Source organism: Mirounga angustirostris, unplaced genomic scaffold, assembly GCF_029215605.1.
Source record: "Mirounga angustirostris isolate CCGP_5_RB_7025 unplaced genomic scaffold, mMirAng1.0.hap1 SCAF_11, whole genome shotgun sequence".
Classification (NCBI taxonomy): domain Eukaryota; kingdom Metazoa; phylum Chordata; class Mammalia; order Carnivora; family Phocidae; genus Mirounga; species Mirounga angustirostris.
In genome coordinates, this window is record NW_026991719.1 from 28,255,794 (window position 1) to 28,281,329 (window position 25,536).

The 25,536-nt window shown below is 36.3% G+C and overlaps 1 protein-coding gene across 6 annotated transcripts in view; it reads right to left on the reverse strand.

The window, feature by feature from the left end:
• The window catches only part of DMD (dystrophin), a 2,113,108-nt gene that overhangs the window by 1,693,775 nt on the left and 393,797 nt on the right, over positions 1-25,536 (reverse strand). For all 6 annotated transcript variants that reach the window (XM_064573900.1, XM_064573902.1, XM_064573903.1 and 3 more), the window contains exons 3-4: positions 22,907-22,999; positions 20,968-21,045 (exon numbers count right to left, since the gene is read on the reverse strand). In XM_064573900.1, the coding sequence (XP_064429970.1) occupies positions 20,968-21,045; positions 22,907-22,999 (171 nt within the window). The remainder of the gene's footprint in view (positions 1-20,967; positions 21,046-22,906; positions 23,000-25,536) is intronic.

Consider the following 25,536-nt stretch of genomic DNA (forward strand, 5'->3'; position numbering starts at 1 on the left):
TATGTTGAGCGAAATAAGTCAGAGAAAGACATGTATCATATGACCTCACTGATATGAGGAATTCTTAATCGCAGGAAACAAACTGAGGGTTACTGGAGTGGGGTTTGGGGTGGGAGGGAGAGGGTGACTGGGTAATAGACACTGGGGAGGGTATGTGTTCTGGTAAGTGCTGTGAATTGTGCAAGACTGTTGAATCTCAGATATGTACCTCTGAAACAAATAATGCAATATATGTTAAGAAAAAAAAAAGAAGAAGAAGAAGGTAGCAGGAGGGGCAGAATGAAGGGGGGGAAATCGGAGGGGTAGATGAAGCATGAGAGACGATGGACTCTGAAAAACAAACTGAGGGTTCTAGAGGGGAGGGGGGTGGGAGGATGGGTTAGCCTGGTGATGGGTATTGAGGAGGGCACATTCTGCATGGAGCACTGGGTGTTATGCACAAACAATGAATCATGGAACACTACATCTAAAACTAATGATGTAATGTATGGGGATTAACATAAGAATAAAAAAAAAAAAAAAACAAGCAACTCAGAGTTCTTTCCCTATTTACTATCTTTCGCTCACTGATCCTTTTGGTTGAATTTCCTTTGGGTACCTCAAGGATCCTGCCATTTTCTCTTGTCCTGAGGGCAGCGACCTGAGAGAGTTGCCCATTCTTCAGCCTCCCGTGGATATCTTCTCTAAAGAGCCAATAGTCATTTTGATTAAACCTTTCATCTTCTCAGGCTCCAAATCCTTACTGGTCAACGTGTCACTCCAATCTCTCTTTCCTATTTGTTTCTTCCTTAAGTAAGATGGGTTCACCATTCTCTCACTCAATGGCAAATTATATTCCTTATCATTCACCTTAATTTTCTAAATATTATTACAACTTGAAAATATGAAGCTTTCTGGGAAATCCAGGTGAAAACAATAAAAAAGGCTACCCTTTGGTATAACTGTTAAATCACTCCCAATTATGCCTCCTATAAACTTACTTACAGGTCTAGTGGGTAATCAAATACTCAAATTTATTTTTATATCCCAACAATATAAACATTGTCAGTGTATTGGCTTAAAATAAATGAAAATACAGAAAATAATGTAGAATCATTTGAACAAGGATAGAAGATCAAGATACAAGCCCATAGTTGAATTCCACATATATTTTATAGTGGAGGATATTACTGAGCTATGCAGTAGATTAGATGTGAGGATTGGTACCATCAGAACTCTACAGAGAAGTCAGCCTGAAGCAGTATGCAAATAGACATTTCACTAAGGCTCAGTTGAGGCGTGGATAGATGGAAGTCCTGAAAACTGGTTAACATGAAAGACTTTGACTTTCTTGGGTAGAGGAAAGTCAAGGTGATAATGCCATTATAAGGTGTTACATGTCTATTTATTTCTGCAATGCAGATGCTTTTTGTTGTACACTTGAATTTTAGGAGTAGCCCATGCAAGTTCTTCCTAACTGAGTTTACTGTAGCTAATTTGAATATTTCAAATTACTGAGTATTCACATAAATTTGTCCTACACAAGCAGATAATAATTTGTTATAATATTGTTGTTTTAATTGCACAAAGTAGAATACAACAAGTTTCTAGAATTCATTAGGGAAACAAAAAATAGAGATACCAGAGGAGATAAATAACTCAAGAACAAGAAAGCACCATGATCTACATTTCACTTGGAGATTCCTTATGTGGCAGTAAAGGAAGGAGCTCCTCCATATGGAAAAACTACTATAAATTTATCAATTGATTCACTGATGCATTCATTCAACAAATACATTTTGGATACATGTCAGGCACTGATGTACTTAGAGCACAAAAGAGAAAAAGTGTTCCTACTTTCTGGAACTTAACTGTAGTGAGAATGATAATCAGACCATATGTTGTTGAAAATTCAGTTACTTTAATGGAGAAGATGTGATTTTTCTAGGAGACAGACCTATACTGGGGAAATCACTGCTGGTGGTTATGTTTGGACCTGCTATAGGGATCATCCTGGGGAGACTTAGAGCAAGCAACAGGCTTGGCTCAATCCACTTTAATAAGCCTTCTCCCTGTATCAGCAGGGAGACAGTTCCACTTCTTTTTTACCCCCATAAAATCCCTCCTAAGATCTGATCTCTATTATGTCCAGGTACTGTGCTCAGCTTTGAATAAAGAAGAGCAAAATAGAACCCCTAATGTCAAAAAAGCTCATAAGCTAATAGCAGGCCACACAATAAAAACTAATTAAAATTAAGTAGGATCTAGAAATTCCACTTCTAGATATATCCCCGAAAGAACTGCAAACAGGGACTTAAACAGATATCTGTATACCAATGTTCATAGCAGTATTACTCACAGTAGCCAAAAGGTGAAAACAACCCAAATGTCCATTGACAGATGAATGGACAAGCAAAAAATGTGGTATATACATACAATGAAATATTATTCAGGCTTAAAAAGGAAGGAAATTCTGACAAATTCTACAACATAGATGAATTTTGGAAACATTATGCTAAGTAAAAACAGCCAGACACAAAATGAGAAATATTATATGATTCCGCTTATATCTGGTGCCTAGAAAAGTCAAATGTACAGAGAAATAAAGTAGAATAGAGCTTATCAGGGGCTGAAGTAAATACCATGTTTTATAAGTGGTGTTTCACTCATATATTCTCTATTTCATATGCTTAACCGACTGAGCCACTCAGGCACCTTGGCAGGTTTTTCTTTATAAAAAGGTTTTAGCATTTACTATTTTAACCAGCAATGTATATGAATAGGCTCTTCCCTTCCCAGCAATAGAGATTTCTGCTTTTTCATTTTGCCTGTCTGATGAGTAAAAAGATTTTGCATTGTTAATTCATTTCCATGATTCCTACTTCATTTGGAATATCTTTTTGTATGACTGATGATTATAATTTCATCTGTAAATTGTCTGTTAATATGGTTTTTTCATTTTTATATAAGAAGTTTTCCTTCTTAATTTTAAAGAGCTCTTTGCAACTAATAGCTAACATTTATTGAGTACTTATCACATGTAAGGCATGGTTTAATCAATTTTATATAGTTTGGCAATCTAATTTTTGTATTCATATTCATAAGTGAGATTGTCTTATATATTTATTATTTAATTTTATGTTTATTGACTGTTGGTACTATGGTTATTCTGACATCACAAAAGGAAGTGCAGGGTTTTATCTTCATATATGCTTTGGAATAGCTTAAAATATAGGAATTACTTATTCTTTAAGGATTAGGTTAAATTCACATGTGAGAATCCTGTTATATATTTCCATGGTAGATCTCTAATACTTACCAATGTTTTCTGAAGTAATAAGCCTAGTTTAATTTTCTGCTATTCTTATGTCAATTTTAGTAATTTACATTGTTCTAGGAGATCATCCATGTCCCAGATTTTTCAAAATTAATTTCACAGAATTGCCTGTAGTATTCTCTCAGTTTCTTCTGAATCTGTGGTTACACATCCTTTCTCATTACTAATCTTGTCTATTTTTCATTCTCTTCTTATTTTCTTTTGTTAGGATTAGAAGAGGTTCATCTCTTTTGCTGATCTATTCAAAGAGCTAGCTTTTGAACTCAATTCGACCTATATTTTTCAGTCTTCTATTTTGAATTTACTTTTCATTATTGTTCTTCTTTTTATAATCTCTTAAGATATATACTTATTTTATCTCTATCTTTAAAAAAACCTTAAGCCTATGAGGTTCTCCCTGAATACAGCTTTCACTCTGCCCACATCATCATCACAGTAAAAGTATGAGATAGTTACTCTTTTATATGCATTTTACCTAGAGGGAAACAGAATGTCAAAATTACATGAAGCTTTCACAAGGTCAGATTTAAAACCAGGTCAGGATATGAGAGGTAATTCCTTAATTAAATCTAGAGAATTCTTCATTAAATGCTTTAATAGGCTCTCTCTAAATTAATAAATATTGCACACCACCATGTAGACAAGGAATATTATTTGTTTTGGTTATGTTTTGTCTCTCTTCAAATTACCAAGGACTATAAGAAATAACAATAATTAATAATCACTAAGGTTCTAAAAGAGGGAGGTATTTTGTCATGCCTCAAAGGGACTGTTCATGGTCTTTTTGTTACTATCCTGCCTCATCGACAGTCTAGCCCATTTTGACTCTAAATTCTCATATGCTTGGTGTTTTTATAATGCCATATTTCCTACTATGTAGCTAGGAATGATATTGTTTTTATAAAAAAAATCATTACTAGCTACTCTTAAATAATCATGTGCACAATGGTTTCTTTTAAATATCTTTCTAACATGTGCTCTGGAGTTGTATCTTTCAACGATTCTCAGTCCAATTTCTAAATAACTATGGAATGGAAAAACAAAAACTGAAATGTGTTAAAATCTGTGTTAAATGGGGACACCTGGGTGGCTCAGTTGTTAAGCATCTGCCTTCAGCTCAGGTCATGATCCCAGGGTCCTGGGATCGAGTCCCACATTGGGCTCCCTGCTCAGCGGGGAGCCTGCTTCTCCCTCTTCCTGCTGCTCCCCCTGCTTGTGCTCTCTCTCTTTCTCTGACAAATAAATAAAATCTTTAAAAAAATAAAATAAATTAAAAAATAAAATCTGTGTTAAATGAATATGTGTCTAGTAAGCAAAACAAAAAACATTTATATGACATATATGTTAATACATAGAACCAGTGTGTGTGAGTGTGTCTGTGTGTGTGTGTGCGCACATGTATCAGTATTGTGACCAGCACTAGATAGCAGGAAATTCAATATTGAGGTCATGAAGGACGCCCAAAGTTATGTTTCCCTGTTTTGCAGAATGAAGGCATCTGATACTAAATGAATAAGTGTGAAAATTGATATTGTGTGTGAAAATTAAATAGCATGCATTGAATTTTTGCAGACACAAGTTAGCCTACACATGAAGATTGGCTTTATGAGTTCCTGCAAACAGGCCTAAGACTACTCATAAAGTAACATTGGATTCTAGCTCTGAGTTTTGCAGTGTTCTCTGTGCAAGATGCTTTATTCAAACTTAATTTTAGAGGATAGAAAATTCTCACCATTTGTCTTGCCATAATGGAACCTTCTTATGGCCCTAATAGAATATTTAAATGTGAACTCTTAGGAAAATATCCCTTGAATCGGGATGCACAAACTGCAAAAAAAGCACCAAGGAAACGTAATGAATTAGCTTTCAAAATACAGTAGCCTATCGTTACCATGTGAGGACACAAACTAGAAGGAATTCCTTTTTTGTGCCCACACTAATACTTAGACAAAAGCACCACATTTTGTACAAAAATATCTATTTAGTAATTCTAAGGTTAGTATATAAGCATTTCACAAATTGAAACCACAATGAGATACCACCTCACACCAGTCAGAATGGCTAAAATTAACAAGTCAGGAAACAACAGATGTTGGTGAGGATGTGGAGAAAGGGGAACCCTCTTACGCTGCTGGTCAGAATGCAAACTGATGCAGCCACTCTGGAAAATGGTATGGAGTTTCCTCAAAAAGTTAAAAATAGAGCTACCTTACAACCCAGCAATTGCACTACTAGGTATTTATACAAAGGATACAAACATAGTGACCCGAAGGGGCACCTGCATCCCAGTGTTCATAGCAGCAATGTCCACAATAGCCAAACTGTGGAAAGAGCCCAGATGTCCGTTGACAGATGAATGGATAGAGAAGAGGTGATATATATATGTTGGAATATTACTCAGCCATCAAAAAAAAAAATGAAGTCTTACCATTTGTAACGATATGCATGGAACTAGAGGGTATTATGCTAAGCGAAATAAGTCAATCAGAGAAAGACAAATATCATATGATTTCATTCCTATGTGGAATTTAAGAAACAAAACAGAGGATCGTAGGGGAAGGGAGGGAAAAATAAAATAAGATGAAATCAGAGAGGGAGACAAACCATAAGAGACTCTTAAGTATAGGAAACAAACTGAGGGTTGCTGGAGGGGAGGTCAGTGGGGGATGGGATAATTGGGTGATGGGCATCAAGGAGGGCACTTCATGGAATGAGTACTGGGTGTTATATACAACAGATGAATCACTGAATTCTACCTCTGAAACTAATAATACACTATATGTTAATTAATTGATTTTAAATAAAATAAAAATAAACAAGATACTTAGCGTCTGCAAAATATATATATAATTAGGGTGCTAACCACTGGGCTATGAGGAGCAATTCTCTTTCATTGTTTATTCAAGAGAGCAATGTTTGTTTTATCCCAGGTTTTATTTTATACCAGGTTCCTTTAGGGCATAGATGCAATCTAGCATTGTCAATAATATATATTTTTTAAAGATTTTATTTATTTTGTGAGAGAGAGAGACACAGCAGGAGAGGGAACACAAGCTGGGGGAGTGGGAGAGGGAGAAGCAGGCCTCCCGCGGAGCAGGGAGCCCGATGTGGGGCTCGATTCCAGGACCCTGGGATCATGACCTGAGCCAAAGGCAGACGCTTAATGACTGAGCCACCCAGGAACCCCATCAATAATATTTTCTACAAGCCAAATTTATATATCCCATGGTGGTTATAGTAAAAGGATTTCTATATATTATATTGATATATTTAAGATTTAAAAATAGTGAAGAAAACCCTAAGTTTTAAAGCAAATCTGATATATGATGATTTAGTGAAAGGAGATTACTAACCTGGGCCAGTTTATATTATTATTATTATTTTCTTTTTTTTTTAAGATTTTATTTATTTGCGAGAGAGAGAATGAGAGACAGAGAGCATGAGAGGGAGGAGGGTCAGAGGGAGAAGCAGACTCCCTGCCGAGCAGGGAGCCCAATGCGGGACTCGATCCAGGGACTCCAGGATCATGACCTGAGCCGAAGGCAATCGCTTAACCAACTGAGCCACCCAGGTGCCCCAGTTTATATTATTTTTAATTAGCTTTAGAGAAAGACGAATAGCACATCGAATGTGAAATGCTACACAGTGACTTTAGAATGAGGAACATTTGACATAAAAAATAATCACGATAGCCAGGTCAAATAATGGAAATGGAAGTTCTTAGGGCAGAGCAGAAGGAAGAAAAAAGATGAATAACAGCAAGGGAATAATATTCCTATGACAAAATTCTAAAGAATTTTTTCAGGCTTTTTAAACTTTTGTGGGAGCAGGGAAATGGATAAACTTTCCCAGTTTTTGTTTGTGAATCATTTAAGCATTTGCAGTTCTAACTTGGAAGTTGTAGAGTTATATCTCATTCAACATGGGAACCATCCTGTATCATTCAGCCAAATGAAATGAGGTTAGGGTTCAGATGTCCCCCACATGGGTTTCAAAGGATGTGGTTCTTTAAGACATTTCAGATTTCAAGATTTATCCTAAGAAGTGACTTCAGTTCCTTGATATGCAGAATACAATCTGAGCATTTTTGGAATTAGGGATGGGGTAGGAGACAAAGGTAAGCCATCATTTTCCTCATCAGTCTAAGTATGTGAGTTTAACCAAAAAATGCTGCAAATTGAATCTTATGACTTCACAAAGAATGACAAGACTTCAAAAGGAACCATGGACTGTCATCCTTAAAAGTTTGGGTAGATTTCCTTAACCAGAATCTTAAACAGTGACTAACAGTTAAGAAACTATCATGCACGGGGGAAATCGGAGGGGTAGCCGAACCATGAGAGACGATGGACTCTGAAAAACAAACAGGGTTCTAGAGGGGAGGGGGGTGGGAGGATGGGTTAGCCTGGTGGTGGGTATTGAGGAGGGCACATTCTGCATGGAGCACTGGGTGTTATGCACAAACAATGAATCATGGAACACTTCATCTAAAACTAATGATGTAATGTATGGGGATTAACATAAGAATAATAAATAAAGAAAGAAAGAAAGAAAGAACTGACTATACATCAAAAAAAAAAAAAGAAACTATCATGCATTGGAATTTATTATATAAAGATCCTTCCTGATACTTCAACCTCATGCAGATACTTCTACCTTCTATTTATTTGTTTTTTATACCCATACATTTCTCTCAAATAAATTGCTTATAACTGAGAATTTCATTCCAACATTCTAGACAACTAGGATTTGCTTTTAAAATGTGTGAGGCCCTTTTCATAAAACATCTGCCATTGTGTAGTCAAGCTAAAGAGACTTCTCCATATTCAAGAGAAATTCCTCAAGTATTTATGTAATCCTTCCAAATATAATGCATTTAAATGATCAAAAAATGCAGGAAAACCAAAGTAGTTTTGCTGTTTCTACAGCATGTGCTGTTATACTGTGTTTAAAATTTATGTAAAATTTTAAGACCTATAGACATAAATCATACTTATTTTTTTTCCCTTGAGAGATGCATATCTTTCATAATTTGATGACGAATAGTTCAGTATACACAACCTAAAGGGTGGGCTGCATTGGCTTTTGTGGATTTGGCTTTCCACTTAGCAGGTTGTCTTTATTTCCTCTCATATATCTATCTTCCAAAAAAGAATTTTTTAAAATTTTATACAAATAAAGAAGTTTATACTAGAAAACACCTTTTTTTATTTTTATTTTTTTAATGGTATGAAAATTGGCAGAAACTTTTGAAGTGCAATTTTATTTATTTATTTTTCACTGATGCATTTTATGTTTTCTTTTTTTCTTTTTTCTTAAGTTCAATTAGCCACCATATAGTACATCATTAGTTTTTGATGTAGTGTTCAGTGATTCATTAGTTGCGTATAACACCCAGTGCTCAACACATCACATGCCCTCCTTAATACCCACCTTTTAAAAGCACATTTTGACCTAGAATGCATCCTAAGACTTAGTTCTAGGTCCAATGCTTGCTGTGAAGATACTATCCTTACTTTCAATGATTAAGCTTTACATACTTAGTCATTTGTTAAAATTTTTCACCGTCTATCATATGCCACATGTTAAATGGTAAAGAAGGAGACAGACTAAAAAATGGACTGTTCTATCAAATTGCCTAAGGACTAGTGAAATAAGTTCAAATTTCTCTATATTTTGGATTTTTTTACGATTACAATCACTTGTCACAAGGTAGTTCTTTTTAATGGAACCGTGTTTTTACTTGCTTATACACTGCCTCTTTGGCAATAAAGATTTGAAACAGCTAAGTTTTAAAAACTCCATAATGTTAAGAAAATAGAAACATTAAAGGGGTAAAAGAACATCAAAACAAATATATCAGACCAGAGGTTTCAATGCAGGTAGTTTCATTGATCATAAAATGCAGGACCGAACTTTTTGGCAAAGTAGCTCCTATAGCTCAACTCAGCACAATTTCATATATGGAATATTATATACTAGAAGGCATCATTTGAGAAAATGAACTCTGTCCTCAGTAATAATTTCACAACATAGAATAAAAGATGTATATACTTTCAGTGTAATATTATTTAACTTTAATTTTTATAAATACTATATATATCTTACACCCAGCAATATAGAATATAGAATGCCACTTTACTGAAACCAGAACCCAATACAGCCATAGCTTTCTAACCTTGAGCCATGTATACTGATTTCAAGGGGAAAATTTGGCAATAGTAACCCCAAAAACTTTTAAGTTACGTGACTAACATTCACTATAATAGATGGCTACCTCAATTTTGAGTTTAATATGCAAGAAAAAATACTATATTACCTTGATGCAAGAAATGCACTGATCGGGGGGAGGATAACCAACTCACCTTATGAAATTATTTTAAATGAGAATTAGCTTCGTTTCTAAGAGTAGTAATTTCCCATTGCATCTGAAAATGAATTTAAATATTACAGTATATGTTTGTATATAATTTCTATATTCCATAAAAGAATATTCTGAAATAAGTACAACCATTTCTATTAGTACATTTCAGGGATGATGAAGTGGAACCTAAGTCATGGAATCATTTGGCAAAAATCCCAGAGTTAGTAAGTGACAGGGTTAAAAGGATATACTCCTTCTGGATCCTCAGAATGAACATATATAAGGTGCAGACATAGTAAAGTCCTATTGCATGGACTGAAAATTCAGTGTAAGAACTAATACTTGTCTAACATAAATTAACTTAAAATTTGGAATTTATATCTGAACACTGGATTTTATGAGTAATAAATGGAAGCAGTTAATATTCAGTCAAAGATATTATGTTCTGACATACTCCAAAATATGTATTATATGGCTATTTAAGTCTCTGAATACTTAAAGAACACATAAAATACTAGTTTTAAAGAACACTTTAGAACCCTCTTTATCTAAGATCATATGCCAGGAAGAGTGAATGCTATGTCATTTTTCAGATCAGTGACATTTGACAACCATTCAATCTAATTCAGCGACAATTTTCAATGATGTGATTAAGTGAATATTTGAACATAGCTGACGTTTGAAATTTCAACCTAGGCTTTTAAATACTCACTTTGGATTTGTGGTTTAAATGTATAAAAATGATCTTATTTGTTTTGTGCTACTTCACATTTGTACTACTTATACATTTGAAGCTACTTGGTAAAAATTTGCCGCTTTGTCATAGACAGTTGATGAGAGTGGTGTACAGAACATAAGTATGAGATCTACAACTGTGTCAGCTAATATTAAATCATATTAAATCAGCAAGTCCTGGTATACTATATACCCAGGATGTATTACAACACTACATTTCTTGTATGAATCTTTAAAATAATGATGGAGTGTATTCTATGACTTCAAAGAGGCATTGAGATTCATAAAATGTAAACATGGAAATCTTGGGGGCGCCTGGGTAGCTCAGTTGGTCAAGTGTCTGTCTCTTGGTTTTGGCTCAGGTCACAATCTCAGGGTCCTAGGATCAAGCCCCTGCTTGTCCCTCTCCCTCTGCTCCTTCCTGCTCTCTCGCTCTCTCTCTCTCTGTCTCTTTCTCTCTCAAATAAATAAATAAATAATCTTAAAAAAAACAACAACACATGGAAATCTTGGGATGAAAGAAGAGGAAACAAACTGGAATTTAGCCAATTAATGGAAGACAGGTACCATGATGTATCCAGAGGGCAGTTTAAAATACGATGGACAGTTAAATCTTCCTACCAGATTTTTAATGGCTAAATTCTTTTAACAGTGGAAAAAATCATTCATTATTCAATTTGACATAAAGTGATGAAAATGTCAAATCTTTGGTAGAGGAAACTCACTGACTGGAACTTATTTATATCTAAAGGGGAAAAAAACGGGGCGCCTGGGTGGCTCAGTTGGTTAAGCGATTGCCTTCGGCTCAGGTCATGATCCTGGAGTCCCTGGATCGAGTCCCGCATCGGGCTCCCTGCTCGGCAGGGAGCCTGCTTCTCCCTCTGACCCTCCCCCCTCTCATGTACTCTCTCTCTCTCATTCTCGCTCTCTCAAATAAATAAATAAATCTTAAAAAAAAAATAAATAAATAAAGGGGAAAAAATCTACCAATAAACAAATTAAAATGACCCATCAAATGTTTCTTTTCATTTGAGAGACAATATGGTTAAAGACCTGCAGAACTGAATTCACAATGTCTGATGGAGACTGTCACAAACAAAACTGGAGAAGGGGAAAGGGATGGTAGAATGGCAATATGAGAGATGTTTCTGTTACCTGTGATTTGCTTTATCTAACTTCAACAAGTAGCAAGGAAATGCAAGCTGTGGCTATGTTTTATATCTTGAGCTGGTGTGAAGATAAGCTTAACCACTCGGTACAGTCAGCCTCTATTTCACAGGATTTTGTACTTTCTTTTGTTTGCTTTTTTAAACCACGGCCAACTTTATTACAAATTAACTTTGCTCTCAGCAAATATTGTAATAAAGGTATCACTGCACTTGGAAGTACTTTATTTTCAATAAGTGGTTTTGAAAATAAATTATTGATAGCAGAAATAACTTCATGCTAAAACAGCCACTACAGAGAATACAAATCAGAACATAAATGTGGTGTCTGAGCTCTACAGAGCTAAGTTGTGAGTGGCATTTGAGTGAGGATAGTAAATTAGACGTCAGGACAGAGAAAGGAAAGGAAACTGAGGCATGGAAGCAAATTAAGTTGCTAGTTGAGAACAAGGAAATGTGCTAAAATGGGTCATTTGTGGCAGAGGAATAGGCCAAAGTGGACAAGATCCTAAGAAGGAAGGAGAAAACAAAATGGACTTGACCTAAGATTTTGAAACTCCCACAAAGTAGCCTTTCAAAAGGAAGCTTCTAATACCCCTTTAACAACAGGGAGGGCTAACTTTTTTCAAGTGATTTTAAAACTTAGGGGTGTGGATAGATTTGTAGAACTGTGATGGCCCTAATGATTTTCTATCAGCAATTTTCAATTTCTTAAAGTTTGGACAAACTTACCTCTGGTGCCATTAGACTCAGAATCCTTTGTGAAAGATTGGTTTTGTTTAATTTTATGATTTCTTTTTTTTTTCAAAGATTTTATTTATTTATTTGACAGAGAAAGACACAGCGAGAGAGGGAACACAAATGGGGAGTGGGAGAGGGAGAAGCAGACTTCCCGCTGAGCAGGGAGCCCGATGCGGGACTCGATCCTGGGACTCCAGAATCATGACCTGAGCCGAAGGCAGTCGCTTAACCAACTGAGCCACCCAGGCGCCCTAATTTTATGATTTCTTAACTTCTCTTGGCTATTGATTAAGGTGGTCTATATTCCATTATGTTAATTCTCATAATTTATTATTTTAAATAGAACATCATCTAATTTAATTGCTTTTTTATAACCAACATATATTTCTGTGTAGATTCCATTTTTGGTTTCTGTATCTCTTAAACTTGTGCTTAATATTTTCTTTCTGTGTTTAAATTGCATATATTTGCTTTCCCCCCTCCTTTTCCTGATTAAATTTATGAGATTAGTCTATTTTATTATTTTACTACAAAGAACTAGCTCTGAAATTTATCTAGTGTTTCTTCTTTCTGACTTATTTATTTCTTCATTTATCTTTTATTTTCTACTTTCCTTAGGGCATTTTTTTTCTTTCTGTAACATTTATGATTGAAATCTTGAATTAATTTATTTTATCTTTTTTTTAATGAAAATAAAAGCAAAGACACAAATTGAACCTCTGAGTAAAACCTAGGCCATTTCTCATGGAATGCTTTTTCCTACACAAATGTGGATTTATACTCTTGATTCCTTATACAAAACATTTTAAATTAATCAAATTGAATTTTTAAAAGTATTATTAATTTCTAATATTACATTATTATTATCAGAGTATATACTTTACAAGCTCTTCTTTTTACGTACTTAACAATACTCTCACTGCATCCTAATATATTATCCATATTTGTACATAGGGAAGGAATATTTTTTTATGTATTTATCTTTTCCTATGCCTTTGGTAAGTTTGTACAGCAGAGCAGAAATAAGAAAGAACTCATAGTCTGTTTTCCTTTTCTGGCTCCAATGTTCCCCAAAAGCATGGGGAAGGGATATGATATTGGCTGGTTCCAAAATTAGCCAGAAACCATCTCTGCTCCCTGTCAGCAAATAGAGGTGGTATGCTTTCAAAAGTGAATGGCTTCCTGATACATGCAGTGTGGTTGGACCCTAGCCAACATTAAGACTCTCGGTATAGATAATCTCAAGTCCCCATCTGACCAGAAAATAGAGATATTTGGAATGCTGGTTATTCTCTGCCCCCTCCCCAGTTCTTCACCCCTTCTGTGTATTAGATGACTCATCTAGTATAAAACGACTTTATCACCTAGGATCTCTCACCTTCTGGCTTCCAGTTGAGCTTAAGCAATGAATGGCGTTGACAGGATATTGTAAGATTGGATAGAGAGACCAAGGTATCGATCTTCCAACTCCCCCAGCAGGCCAAGATTTGAGAGTAACTTTATTTTTTAGATACGTATGTCACAGTTGCTGGCCAGTGGCCCCTCTCACAAGGTCGGAGCTTTCATTGGTTGAAGGTAACAGCTCTCTCCCTTTCATCTCTTTAGGTTTAGGAATAAAGGCTATTAACTCATGCTAGTCCCTGCATGCTTCACCATTCATTGTTAGTTCCTTTAACTCTCCTCACATTTCTGTATCTATTCCCTTCATTACAGTTTCTTCAGCTTTGTCTTTGCAGGCTTTCTGTTTCATAGCGGAACTGTTAATAAGACACTTGGCTTCACAAGAAGACTTGCACTTCAGTGGTGAATCTATCAGTGGATACTTCAGTGGACTGAAGATGAATGGCTTTTCCCCGGCCTATGAAAGGCACCACATAGGTCTACTGATCTCTGGCCATTCCTAGGGATAGGGAAGAACATTCCTTTTTTTTTTTAAGATTTTTTATTTATTTATCTGAGAGAGAGAATGGGAGACAGAGAGCATGAGAGGGGGAGGGTCAGAGGGAGAAGCAGACTCCCCGCTGAGCAGGGAGCCCGATGCAGGACTCGATCCTGGGACTCCAGGATCATGACCTGAGCCGAAGGCAGTCACTTAACCAACTGAGCCACCCAGGCGCCCCAGGGAAGAACATTCCTAATAATGACAAAGAATTTTCCGAATGCCTGTTTGAGAGTTCAGATTTGGATTTAGCAAATTTAAATTAAATTATAAACTATTGCTTTTCCTGCAAATCCAACTTTATGGGGCAGGAGGTTTGTACATAATGTACACACATATTTTGTAGAATCATCTGTGCTTTGGACTATCAATGGGAGGAAAATCGTTATTAAATCTACAGTTTATGCTATCCGTATTCTCGCTCTCTCTCTCTCCCTCTCTCTCTCTCTCTCTCTCTCTATATATATTTTTGCTGCTAAATGTGTTCAAATATGACAATGGCGAATTAAAGACTGAATAAAAATATACTTCTGACCCTGGGTTCCAGTCCACTGCCATCGCCCACGAGGAACCAGCTCCAGCTCCCTGAGCTGCCTGGAGCCTCATGTGAGGGGCCAGGGGACTTGGGACTTGGGAGAGCCCCAGGAGGCACAGGCCTGTGCTGGCCCCGCAGCACTCTGCAGGGCTACAAAAGGAGGGGGAACCTGTCCAGAATCCCTGCAGGACAGGCAACCTCAACATGGAAACATTCTGCAATGAAAATGAAGGAATGCCTGAGAACCAAGGAAAGAGGGAGTACAAAGAATGGCCACGGGATGCGGCAAAAACAGAAGTAGCCTGTACTCTGGGAAATAAGGAAAAGTCAGGAAATGAGAGAAAGAGAGATCACAAGGGAAAGGCAGAAAATGAGGAAATTGTAAAGAACAAGGAAAAGCCAGGGAGTGTGGCAAAGCCAAAAGAGGGAAAGCCAGAGAGTGAGGGAAAGCCAGAGTGCAAGGCAAAGCCAAAAGAAGAAAACCCAGAGAGTGAAGAATGAAGGAAAGCAAAAAGGAGAAGGAAAGCCAGCCAGTGAACCAAAGGCTGCAGGAAAGCGCCCAGCTGGGGATGGTGTACCCAGGAAGGCCAGAAGACAAACCAACAAGGGGCTGGCTCTGTGCCTCAAGGAATATGAGGCCATAGCTATATGCATGTGAGGGGATAAGAGAATTCGATGAGGGATGGCCAGGGTGGAGGATGAGGTGAAGAAAACCAGACAGAAATGGGGAGATTTACAGGATCCCTTCCACCCAAGGGGCCCAAGGGAACTCAGGGGGTGGCTGCAGGGTCCCACAAAGGGGCTTCACAGACATTCCTTTTGTGTAGTGCCCCTGGCAGGCATTTGCCAGGCCGTGCTTTAACCTTATGCTAATAATTCGCTTTAGATGCCTCTCTTGTTATCAGCAGCCTTTGGACCCAACTAGAACACTCTCTCTGTAGGGGATTTTCACCCATGGGCATTGCAAAGACATTCTAATTTTTGGAAAAATAAAGCAGCTTATAATGTCAAAAAATATATTTCCATTAAATTTTCTTTGTGGTTTTAGTAGAATTTCTATTACACAGTAAGTTGTATTATGTTTGATTTTATTTTTTTAAAGATGTATTTATTTATTTTTATTTTTTTATTTTTTTATTATGTTATGTTAGTCACCATACAGTACATCACTAGTTTTTGATGTAGTGTTTTATTTTGGAGAGAGGGAGAGAGAGCGGGGGAGAGGGGCATAGGGAGAGGGGGAGAGAGTCTTTTATTTATTTATTTATTTATTTATTTATTTGACAGAGAGAGAGACACAGCGAGAAAGGAAACACAAGCAGGGGGAGTGAGGGGGAGAGAGTCTTAAGGAGACTCTGGGCTGAGCGCAGAGCCCAACAAAGGGCTTGATCTCACCACCCTGAGATCATGACCTGAGCCCAGGACCTGAGTTGAAACCAAGAATCAGACGTTTAACGGACTGCGCCACCCCGGTACCCCTGTATTTTGTTTTAATTACTGATTATAACTTTCCTGGGTAAAAATGGTACTCTCTTAAATACTTGTAAGTTTCTCTTTGTTATTATTTATTAACTTTTTCTCTAATTTTAAAAGAACATGTTTTATTAGCAGTTCAATTTATAGTAGCGCCTTTATTTTTAGTCATTGCCATCTCCTTCAGCACAAAGTTCAAAGCCTAACCATGTCTTCCTACGTTTGCCCCCCTCCCACACCCACCCTGCTACCTCTCTGATCCCCTGCTCTCCTGTGTTTTCTCCACACTCAGTCCTGTCCACCTAGTGAGTCCTATTTACAAATGTTTGTTTGTTTTTTTCTCTTCAAGCTCCTTCTATCCTTCTACTTGGGCCATTTTCCTATAGAGAATCCCATGGCTCACTCCCTCTCTCCCTTCCAGGCTTTAGCTATATCACAGCTTAACTGAGAGGTCTTCCCACACCTCCTATTCTGTTTATCTCTTATTCGTTCACTTAGCTATCACTACATTCTAAATGTTTAATGTCCCCTAGTATGTGACTGTAAACTCTATGACATAAAGGGTTGTGTCTGTTCTGATAAATGACCATAGTGCTCCTACCACCTAGAACACAACTGAACACATAGGAGATACTCAGGACATAATGTGCTGAATGTAAATATACTAACATTATGAAGGTATGATTTATCAAACTCCCCAATCGATGCCTTCTATAGTGGATTCTAATTTGAGAATCTGTGACTTTTAAAAGGAAATTTGAAATAGTTTTATCTACTATTTTATTTAATATGCAGTTTTATGGATATCCTGCCCCAGGCTCACTTATTCATCTAATGTAGACTACCTAAGCCCATCTTTAGGGGAAAAAATCCTGCTCTTGAACATTCTCTTTGATTTAATTGTGTGTTTACTCTTCATGATAATAATCAGAGACTAATAAGCACGGTTCCTTGTAATCGTTTCCATTTCTTTTGTACTTTCTTCTGTTACAAAATAATGGAGAAGTATAAAATGATAATAAATTTACCTTTGAACATTTATATGCTGTGTCTTTTAGCCTGGGGCTACTTCAAGTAAAGGCTATTTCACTCTTGGTCTGGGTTTCCACTTGAAAATTTTTTACTTGAGATTCTGTCCTTTCATACAGAGACCTCAGTTTTACGCCATTCCCTATTAAGGCCCTTGCTCAGATGGGAGCAGGGTGGAAATCTGCTCTTGAAGGGCTCCTTCTCAAACTGAAGCCCTCATTTTGGGGTCTTTGCCTGCTGAAACAACGGGAGGTACTCAAGGTTTCCCATTTTCAGAAAGAAATACGACCATCTGAGAAAAGATCTATAATATACATTAATCATATTCTAATTTTGTATACTCACTTCTCACATTTCATTAAACAATTTCATGAGAAAATACAGGGTATATTGTCAGATTGATACACAGGCCATTGTTTGGCATTTGGGAGGTTGTAAGGTTAGGTTTACTTTACCTTTATAGGTTCCTCTGTTTCTTAAACCTTTTTAAAAATAAGTATTGAGGTATAAGATATATACAGGAAAGTGTATTTGAGTGTAGACCTTGAAAAATTTTCTCAGAGCAAACGCTCCTATGTAACAAGCACCAGGTCAAAATACGCAATATTTTCGACACCTGAGAAGATTCACTTGTGCATTTTACTGCTTCACTCTTCCAAAATGTAACCACTCTTCTGACTTTTAAACCCATGGAGCAATTTCGCCTGTTTTTTTGAAATTTAATTAAAAGAAATCACCGTAGGTATACTCTTGTGTCTCACTTCTTTTGCTCAAACCTCTTTCAGGAGATTGATCCATCCCATGTATTGTATATAGCTATCATTTGTTTATTTTCATTGCTTTATAATATGCTATCACGTGAATATACTACAGTCATTTCCAGTTTAGGCTACTACAAATTAAGCTGCTATGAACATTTTCTCTCTCTCTCTCTCTCTCCACATACACATATACACACACAACACACACACACATACGTGCACAGAAATGGTAGTTATATGCCTCAGAACAAAAACTGTTGGGTTATAAGAATTATGCAGTTTTGCATTTAGTATATAATACCAAACTATTTTCAATGGTTGTCTGAATTACATTTCCACCAATAGGAGTTCAGGTTATTCCAAATCCTCACCCTCAGCATTATTAGCCCTTCTAATTTCAGCCATTTTTATGAATTTGTATTAGTATCTCATTGCATTTTTAACTTGAATTTCCCTAATTACTGCTAAGGTTGAACACTTTTTTATATTATTCTTCAATATTTGAACAGCCTCTTTTGTGAAGTTCCTGTTCAGATTTTCTGCCCATTTTTTCTATTGGATTTTTTTTGCTCATTCTGCAAAACCTAAAATTTTTAAAAATAAATAAACTATAGAGGAAAATCATAGGACAAATCTGGAATGCTCAATAGTATAAAGGTATCAATTCTCCCCAAACTGATCTATAAATTTAACTCACTGTTGATCACATTCCAAACAGGATTTATTTGGAAATTTAAAAAATGATGGTAAAATAAAGAGAGAAATACAATGGGTCAGTATAACCAAGAAAACACTGAACAAGAAAAAAGTAGGGGAACCTAGCTCACCAGATACCAGGATGTATTATAAAACTGCAGTAATCCACAGGGCATGGTATTTGTGCATGTATAAACAAAGAGAAAATGGAAGTGAATTGAAGTCCAAAAACAGAACATTTGTATCGAGACATTTTTATGACATACCTAGTATTAGAGAGCAATGAGTAACTAACATTCTTTTTAATAAATAGTGTTGTGACAATTAGATTCCAAATGAAAAAAAAGAACCTGAATCTTAACCCATTCCTCATGTCAAACTCAATAATCAATTCCTGGTGAAATATAGATCTAAATTCAAATGGTAGAACAAAGAAGTCTATATAGATGACAACAAAATATAATATCCTAATGGTTTTGGGCAGGCAAATGTTTCTTAAAAAGGACACAAAATTATAAAAGTGAACATTTATAAAAATGAACTGCACCAGAATGAAGAATTTGGTTTATCATTGAGTAAAATGTAATCCAGAGGCAGAAAATACCTTTGCAATGCATAAAACGAAGGATTCATATCCAGAACATACGAACAACTCACAATTTTGATGAAGTTCATTTTTCTCTTTTTGAATCATGCCTTTGGTTTCACATCTAAGAAATATTTGGTTATCTCAAAGTCACAGGGATTTTCTTCTATGGTTTCTCTGTTTTATTGCCAGAATTTCTTTCAGTCTTATATTGAAAACTGTGAAATTAATAATTATAACATATACAGGAAACCCAAAAATTCATAATCAATAACCAGTATGTGAAAAAAACCCTCTTACCAAACAAAATCTATGGCTACATTAATCTACTATTTTAGAGGAGATCCAACAACCTATTGCTTAACATGGTATTTTCTTGGTGGGAAGAGATCAACTACATCAAATCGACTGAAACCAATAATTCTTTGAATACTCTGCTGTCTTCCTGGCTTTCATATTTTGTAATGGAATATGGGGAACTGAAAAAGATTTTTCTTCATGTAAATTCTAATATCTCTAAACAATATTCTTAACTTAAGTGATATTGATCTTTCAAAAGGATCTATCAGACTAATATTGAGGCAAACATTTTATAGACCGTCTTATTCTGTCTGCAATTTGAAATCCTGCCTGAAATTTTGAAAATATACAGTTAATCACTTCAGAAATAATAAAAATGTATAATATTTCTATAAAGCAATTTTCATAGATTAAATATGACAATAACGCTAAATTCATAAAATCAACCAAATGCTGCACAGCCTTCACTATCATTTCCCATGTGATGCCTTCTCTGTACCAGATGAGCTGAACAACATTTGGGGGAGGACACATCATGACTCATTCATCACTGATGATGGTTATTGTAAGAGTATGCAAGCAATTTATTTGAATTTATCCTTGAAAGAGATGTAATGTAATTAGGGAGGTACTAAGCGCCTGGTAAATGTATTGGTCGATTAGAAAGATTGTAGGAAGTTGGTGAGAAATCTCAAAGTCACTCTAATGAGACCAGAACTCCTTTCAACTACATACTTATTTAGGTATAATTGTTGACTTTCTAATACCATACATATATTTTCATCTTGTTCAACTAAATCAAACCTAGCAATAGGAAACAAATTTGCAGTTCTGTGAGTTGAAATAGCGATTGTTCTGTGTAACTTTCATACTTGGATGTGGTGTCTAATAAATGCGGCCTTAATTCAAACAAACTTTATCATCATCATGTCTGAACAAACTTGATACATAAAAAAAATAAGATTCAGCCAACTAAAATCCATCTGTTGTACAGAACACTTCTCTAGGAAACTGAGGGTCACCACAGGACTTAATCTGTCTCCCAAATGTAACTGCATCAAGTAAAATCTGCAAACAACACAGAGTGCCCTATCAGGTCTGACTCATGCCCTTCCCTGCCCTCTGTGACTGCATACATTTGCTTCCTGAATCATGTGATTAGCCACCAGCAGATCCACATGAAACAGAACACATACTCTTAAAGATCACTACTTTGATTTACAAGAGAACTTAAGAAGCTTTCCCTGCTTTGGGGGCCAAAGCCCTCACTCAAATATTAGGCATGCTGTCTCATGGTATCCAGACTCTGTCCAGGTCTCCACTTACATTATTTTTCTGCAGGACACGCAGTGCCTTGTTGACATTGTTCAGGGCGTGGACTCTTGTGGATCCTTTTTCTTTTGGCTGAAAGTAAATTGAAACAATGTTTACTGCCCGGCAGAGAGACAATCTACTAGAAATGAAACCATTTATACATTTCACTTCAAAGTTTGACTATTTTAAATGAACTTAGGCTGTGAGGCATTAATATAATACACTTAAGGGCTTTGGGTTAATTGTCCTTGTCAAAGAACTTTCTTAGCATGAATCAACCCCTCCTCAAGAAAAACGATAGCATTTTCTTTTCCTCAATAAAAGCTATTTTGGTTACCATCTCTTCATTCCACAGCCCATTTGGGGATTTCTGCATGACCAGGAAAGAGAAACAACATTGCATAAAGACTTCTTGGTAAGGGAGATAAGTGAGGTAATTTCCACACATTTAAGGAAAGTATAAAAGAGACTTGAGCCTAGAAAACTTATATAACGCCAAATAGGGCTAAGGGAAAACTTTTCTGTCAACATTACCTTAACCGCTTTCATCACTGAAGCTCAAAACCTCAAGAATCTTTGGTTTTCTAACCCTCACTCTCAATCCCCAAAATCCTATCTCATCCTACAATTTCTAAACTGACATTTGTACAGTGCATGACAATATGCAGATTAACTCATTTATCTAGTTGTGGAATTTTAGAAACTCTACCATTATGATGCCTGCCATATTGACTTCTAAAAAGAGATCTACATCTCAAGAATTTTTTTTTTAAAGACTTTATTTATTTATTTGACAGAGAGAGACACAGCGAGAGAGGGAACACAAGCAGAGGAAGAGGGAGAAGCAGGCTTCCCACCGAGAAGGGAGCCCGATGCGGGGCTCGATCCCAGGACCCTGGGATCATGACCTGAGCCAAAGGCAGATGCTTAACGACCGAGCCACCCAGGTGCCCCTGCATCTCAAGAAATTTTTAAGGGCACAATAAAGTACAGATGGTCCCCAACATGATAGTTTGATTCAGGATTTTTTTACTTTATAATGGCGCAAAAGTGATATGCATTCAGCAAAAACCATACTTCACATTTTGAATTTGGATCTTTTCCCAGGCTAACGATATCCAGTATTCTACTCTGATAATGCTGGGCAGGGTCAGTGAGCCACAGCTACAAGTCAGCCATGTGATCATGAGAGTAAATGACCGATACACTTAACAACCATTCTGTTTTTCACTTTCAGTATACCATTCAATACATTATATGAGATAGTCAACACTTTGTTATAACATAGGCTTCGTGTGAGATGATTTTACCCAACTGTAGGCTAATGTAAGCATTCTGAGCATGTTTAAGGCAGGCTAGGCTAACCTATGAAGTTCAGTAGATTACGTGTATTGAATGCATTTTCAACTTAGGATATTTTCAATCTGTGATGGATTTATAGGGACGTAACCCTATGGTAAGTCAAGGAAGATCTGTATTATTAACTATAGAAACAATGTTGTACAGCAGATCTCTGGAACTTATTCATTGTGCATAACTGAAACTTTATACCTGTTGACCGGCACTTCCCATTTTCCATATTTCAAGTTAAGTGTTCTTGTCATAATAAAAATGTAATTAAACTTAAAAGATCATGATGACTAAAAGCCTTATAAAACATTCAATAACAAAGATACCAAACATTACAAACAAATAATATCTATTAATTAGCATAAATTATGTGACTGAAAAATTTCACCTTCTAGTTCTGTGTATGATAGAATATGCCAAAATAAAAATAAGATTACAAGATTGTTTTATTCAGGAATAGGTCCTGTATTGTTAGTTAAATGAGTAATTATTAAATTAGTGAATTTTACTAAATCTAGAACAACTACACTGAGTTAGTTTCTGGTTTCTTAGTAAATCATCCTAAGGTTAATGTGAACTTTCTTATAAATAAGTCACGTACCAGTTTTTGCCCTGTCAGGCCTTCCAGAAGGTCTAGGAGGCGTCTCCCATCCTGTAGGTCACTGAAGAGGTTCTCTACGTGCTGCTTCCCAAACTGAAATATGAAATATACCCAATCAAACAAAGCACTCTTCCAGTGATCCATTTCCATGACTATGCCTTTTAAAATTTAAAGTTATGTTTAAGAATATTTAATGTATCTAATTCTTCATCTGCCAAGGATGAAGGATGAAAAGAGAACCTCCAAGTAAAAAACAAAAAACGATATATCATCATTAGGTCAAATCTATTTAAAATTTTTTTAATAACATGAGTTAGATATCTGTAGCCTAATTGGTCTAATTAACTCAACTTTTTGAATGCTGACTCTATGAAGGAGAGAGAAGTACACATACAAAGAAACAAAGTCCACATACAATTTGTCCTGGGTAGGTGCTTACAATTTAACTGTTTCATGTACTTGGCTCTATAACATAATCATAGAAGACCCACCATCCTGCACCCCTAGAGCATGCTTTCTCTGAATATACAGTTTGAATACTGCCTCAAAATGATCCATTTTCATATTGCTTGGCTCAGATGTTAGAAAGATCTGATTTTAATTGAGTTGAAATACACCTGTGACATATCTGTGTCTATTTTTCTCAGTTCTTTACTTGGGAATTGTACTCAGAAAGAATAATAACCGCTCATAGCATCTCGTATTTTGGTAGCAACTACTCATGAGAAACACTTCACTAAATGAGTGGATCTTATCTTTGTAATATAGCTGTGGGTTAGTATTCATATACTCATCTTACAGATGAGAAAAAGAAGTTGAACATGCGGCTCTTTGTCATGAAACTAGAAGATGGTGAAGCCCAAATGCTGTCCCAGAACTGTCTAACACTGGTGGGGGGGCTGGTTTTTCCTAGCTTATCATGCTGCTTCCAGGGCTTTTTCCTCCTCCCATCTGATTATCTTTCAGATATTTTATTTCTTCTGTCATGCCCTCAAATATTTTCTTTTTCTGGTTGAAAGCCTACAGTCCCTTCATATAAAATCATTCACAACTCTTTCATCGCCCAGGTTCTCTGGAAAGTCCTCATTTATCAGGGACAGATGTTTATTGAGCACCAATCAACCTGAGCTAGGTGCTGGAGCATACACTAGTAAATCACACAGACATGCCCCCAGCCCTTGTGGGTCTTTGAGTCCAGCATGGAAAGCAAATATTCCCAAAAGGCAATACTACACAGAAGCAGTAACAGGGACCCAGGAGCATATAACTTTGGGAACTCCCATAGTATGGGGACCAGGAAAGACTGTCCCCAAAATGTCAGATGATGGGACTAACATTAGTTTTCAGGTGCTTGGGTTAGTCTCATGCATTCCTCGATCACATGAAAACTTTGCATTTCAGCCAGGTCAAGAAAAATAAAGAAGAGCCTTGGTTACCAGGCAAAGGGCATCCCTGAAGCTTCCAAGATTAAAGACCGGATTCAGGCTCTCCCTACAACCACACAGCCATGTCCATAACAAGTCCTGTCAATGCCTAGGTGTTTCACCTAATGAAACCCAGACCCCTGAAAAAAGGCCACCAGTCCTTTGAAAATCAAGCCACATATATGCTTTGACAAAGATAACTACAAGTTATTCTTCTGAAATTCGACTCTAATAGCTCTGCTTAAAAGTTCTAGGGGAAAAAGAAGACAACACAAAATACGAATATGTAAAAACACTTTACTACACATTATGTACAGTAAACCTCAAAACAACATGCCATTTTTTAATGAAACTTTAAGGAAAGCTTTCTACTAATAAGAAAATGAATGCATGCTTTATAATTCTCTCAAGAACCTCATATATAACATGGAATCACTTGGCATTTGGAGGGTTGATATTAAGGCTTTACTTTCAAATTGGATGAAAGTCTACAATGCCTTAAAAATGCTGTTCTCTTTTGTTTTGTTTTGTTTCATCCAGGAGCAAAATTTTACAGATGTATTTGAGAAGCAAGTGGCCTTTAAATTTATTGACAAAAAGAATATTACACACTGAAATGTGTCAAGTTTTGAAGAAAATATAGTTAGCTGACAGAGATACTTGTTCTTGTTAAAAATATATATCTGGATGGATACATACATACACACATACTTACATACATACATAACAAAGTCTGTCAAACCAGGAAGGATGTGGGTAGCAAAATGTTCATTCAAGAAGAGCAGGGGTAGAGAAAGAAATGAGTATTGGGGCATAGAGTAAAGCATGAACCTCAAGGCCATAGGGATCATCTAGCATCCAAGACACAAGGACTATAAAGCTTATGCTTTGGGGCAAGAAGTCTAGACAGTGGTCAACAAGGGAAACAGGATCTTGCTTTGATCCAAACTCATATACACAAGCCAACATATTTTATAATTCTTTCTTTTAAAATGGAATCAAACAAAACGGAGAGAGAGTGAAGGACTGTAGGCTAATCAGAGTCCTCCAGGCGCATCTAGTTGGGACACTTAGAAAGCAAGGAGGGAACAGAGAAAAAGTTCCTGCTATCATACATGACTCTCATAACTCATAAAATCAAATACAATTTCTATTTGTTATATTCACATTCTCTAATAGTGTGCTTCTCAGAATGTTCCATCAAAG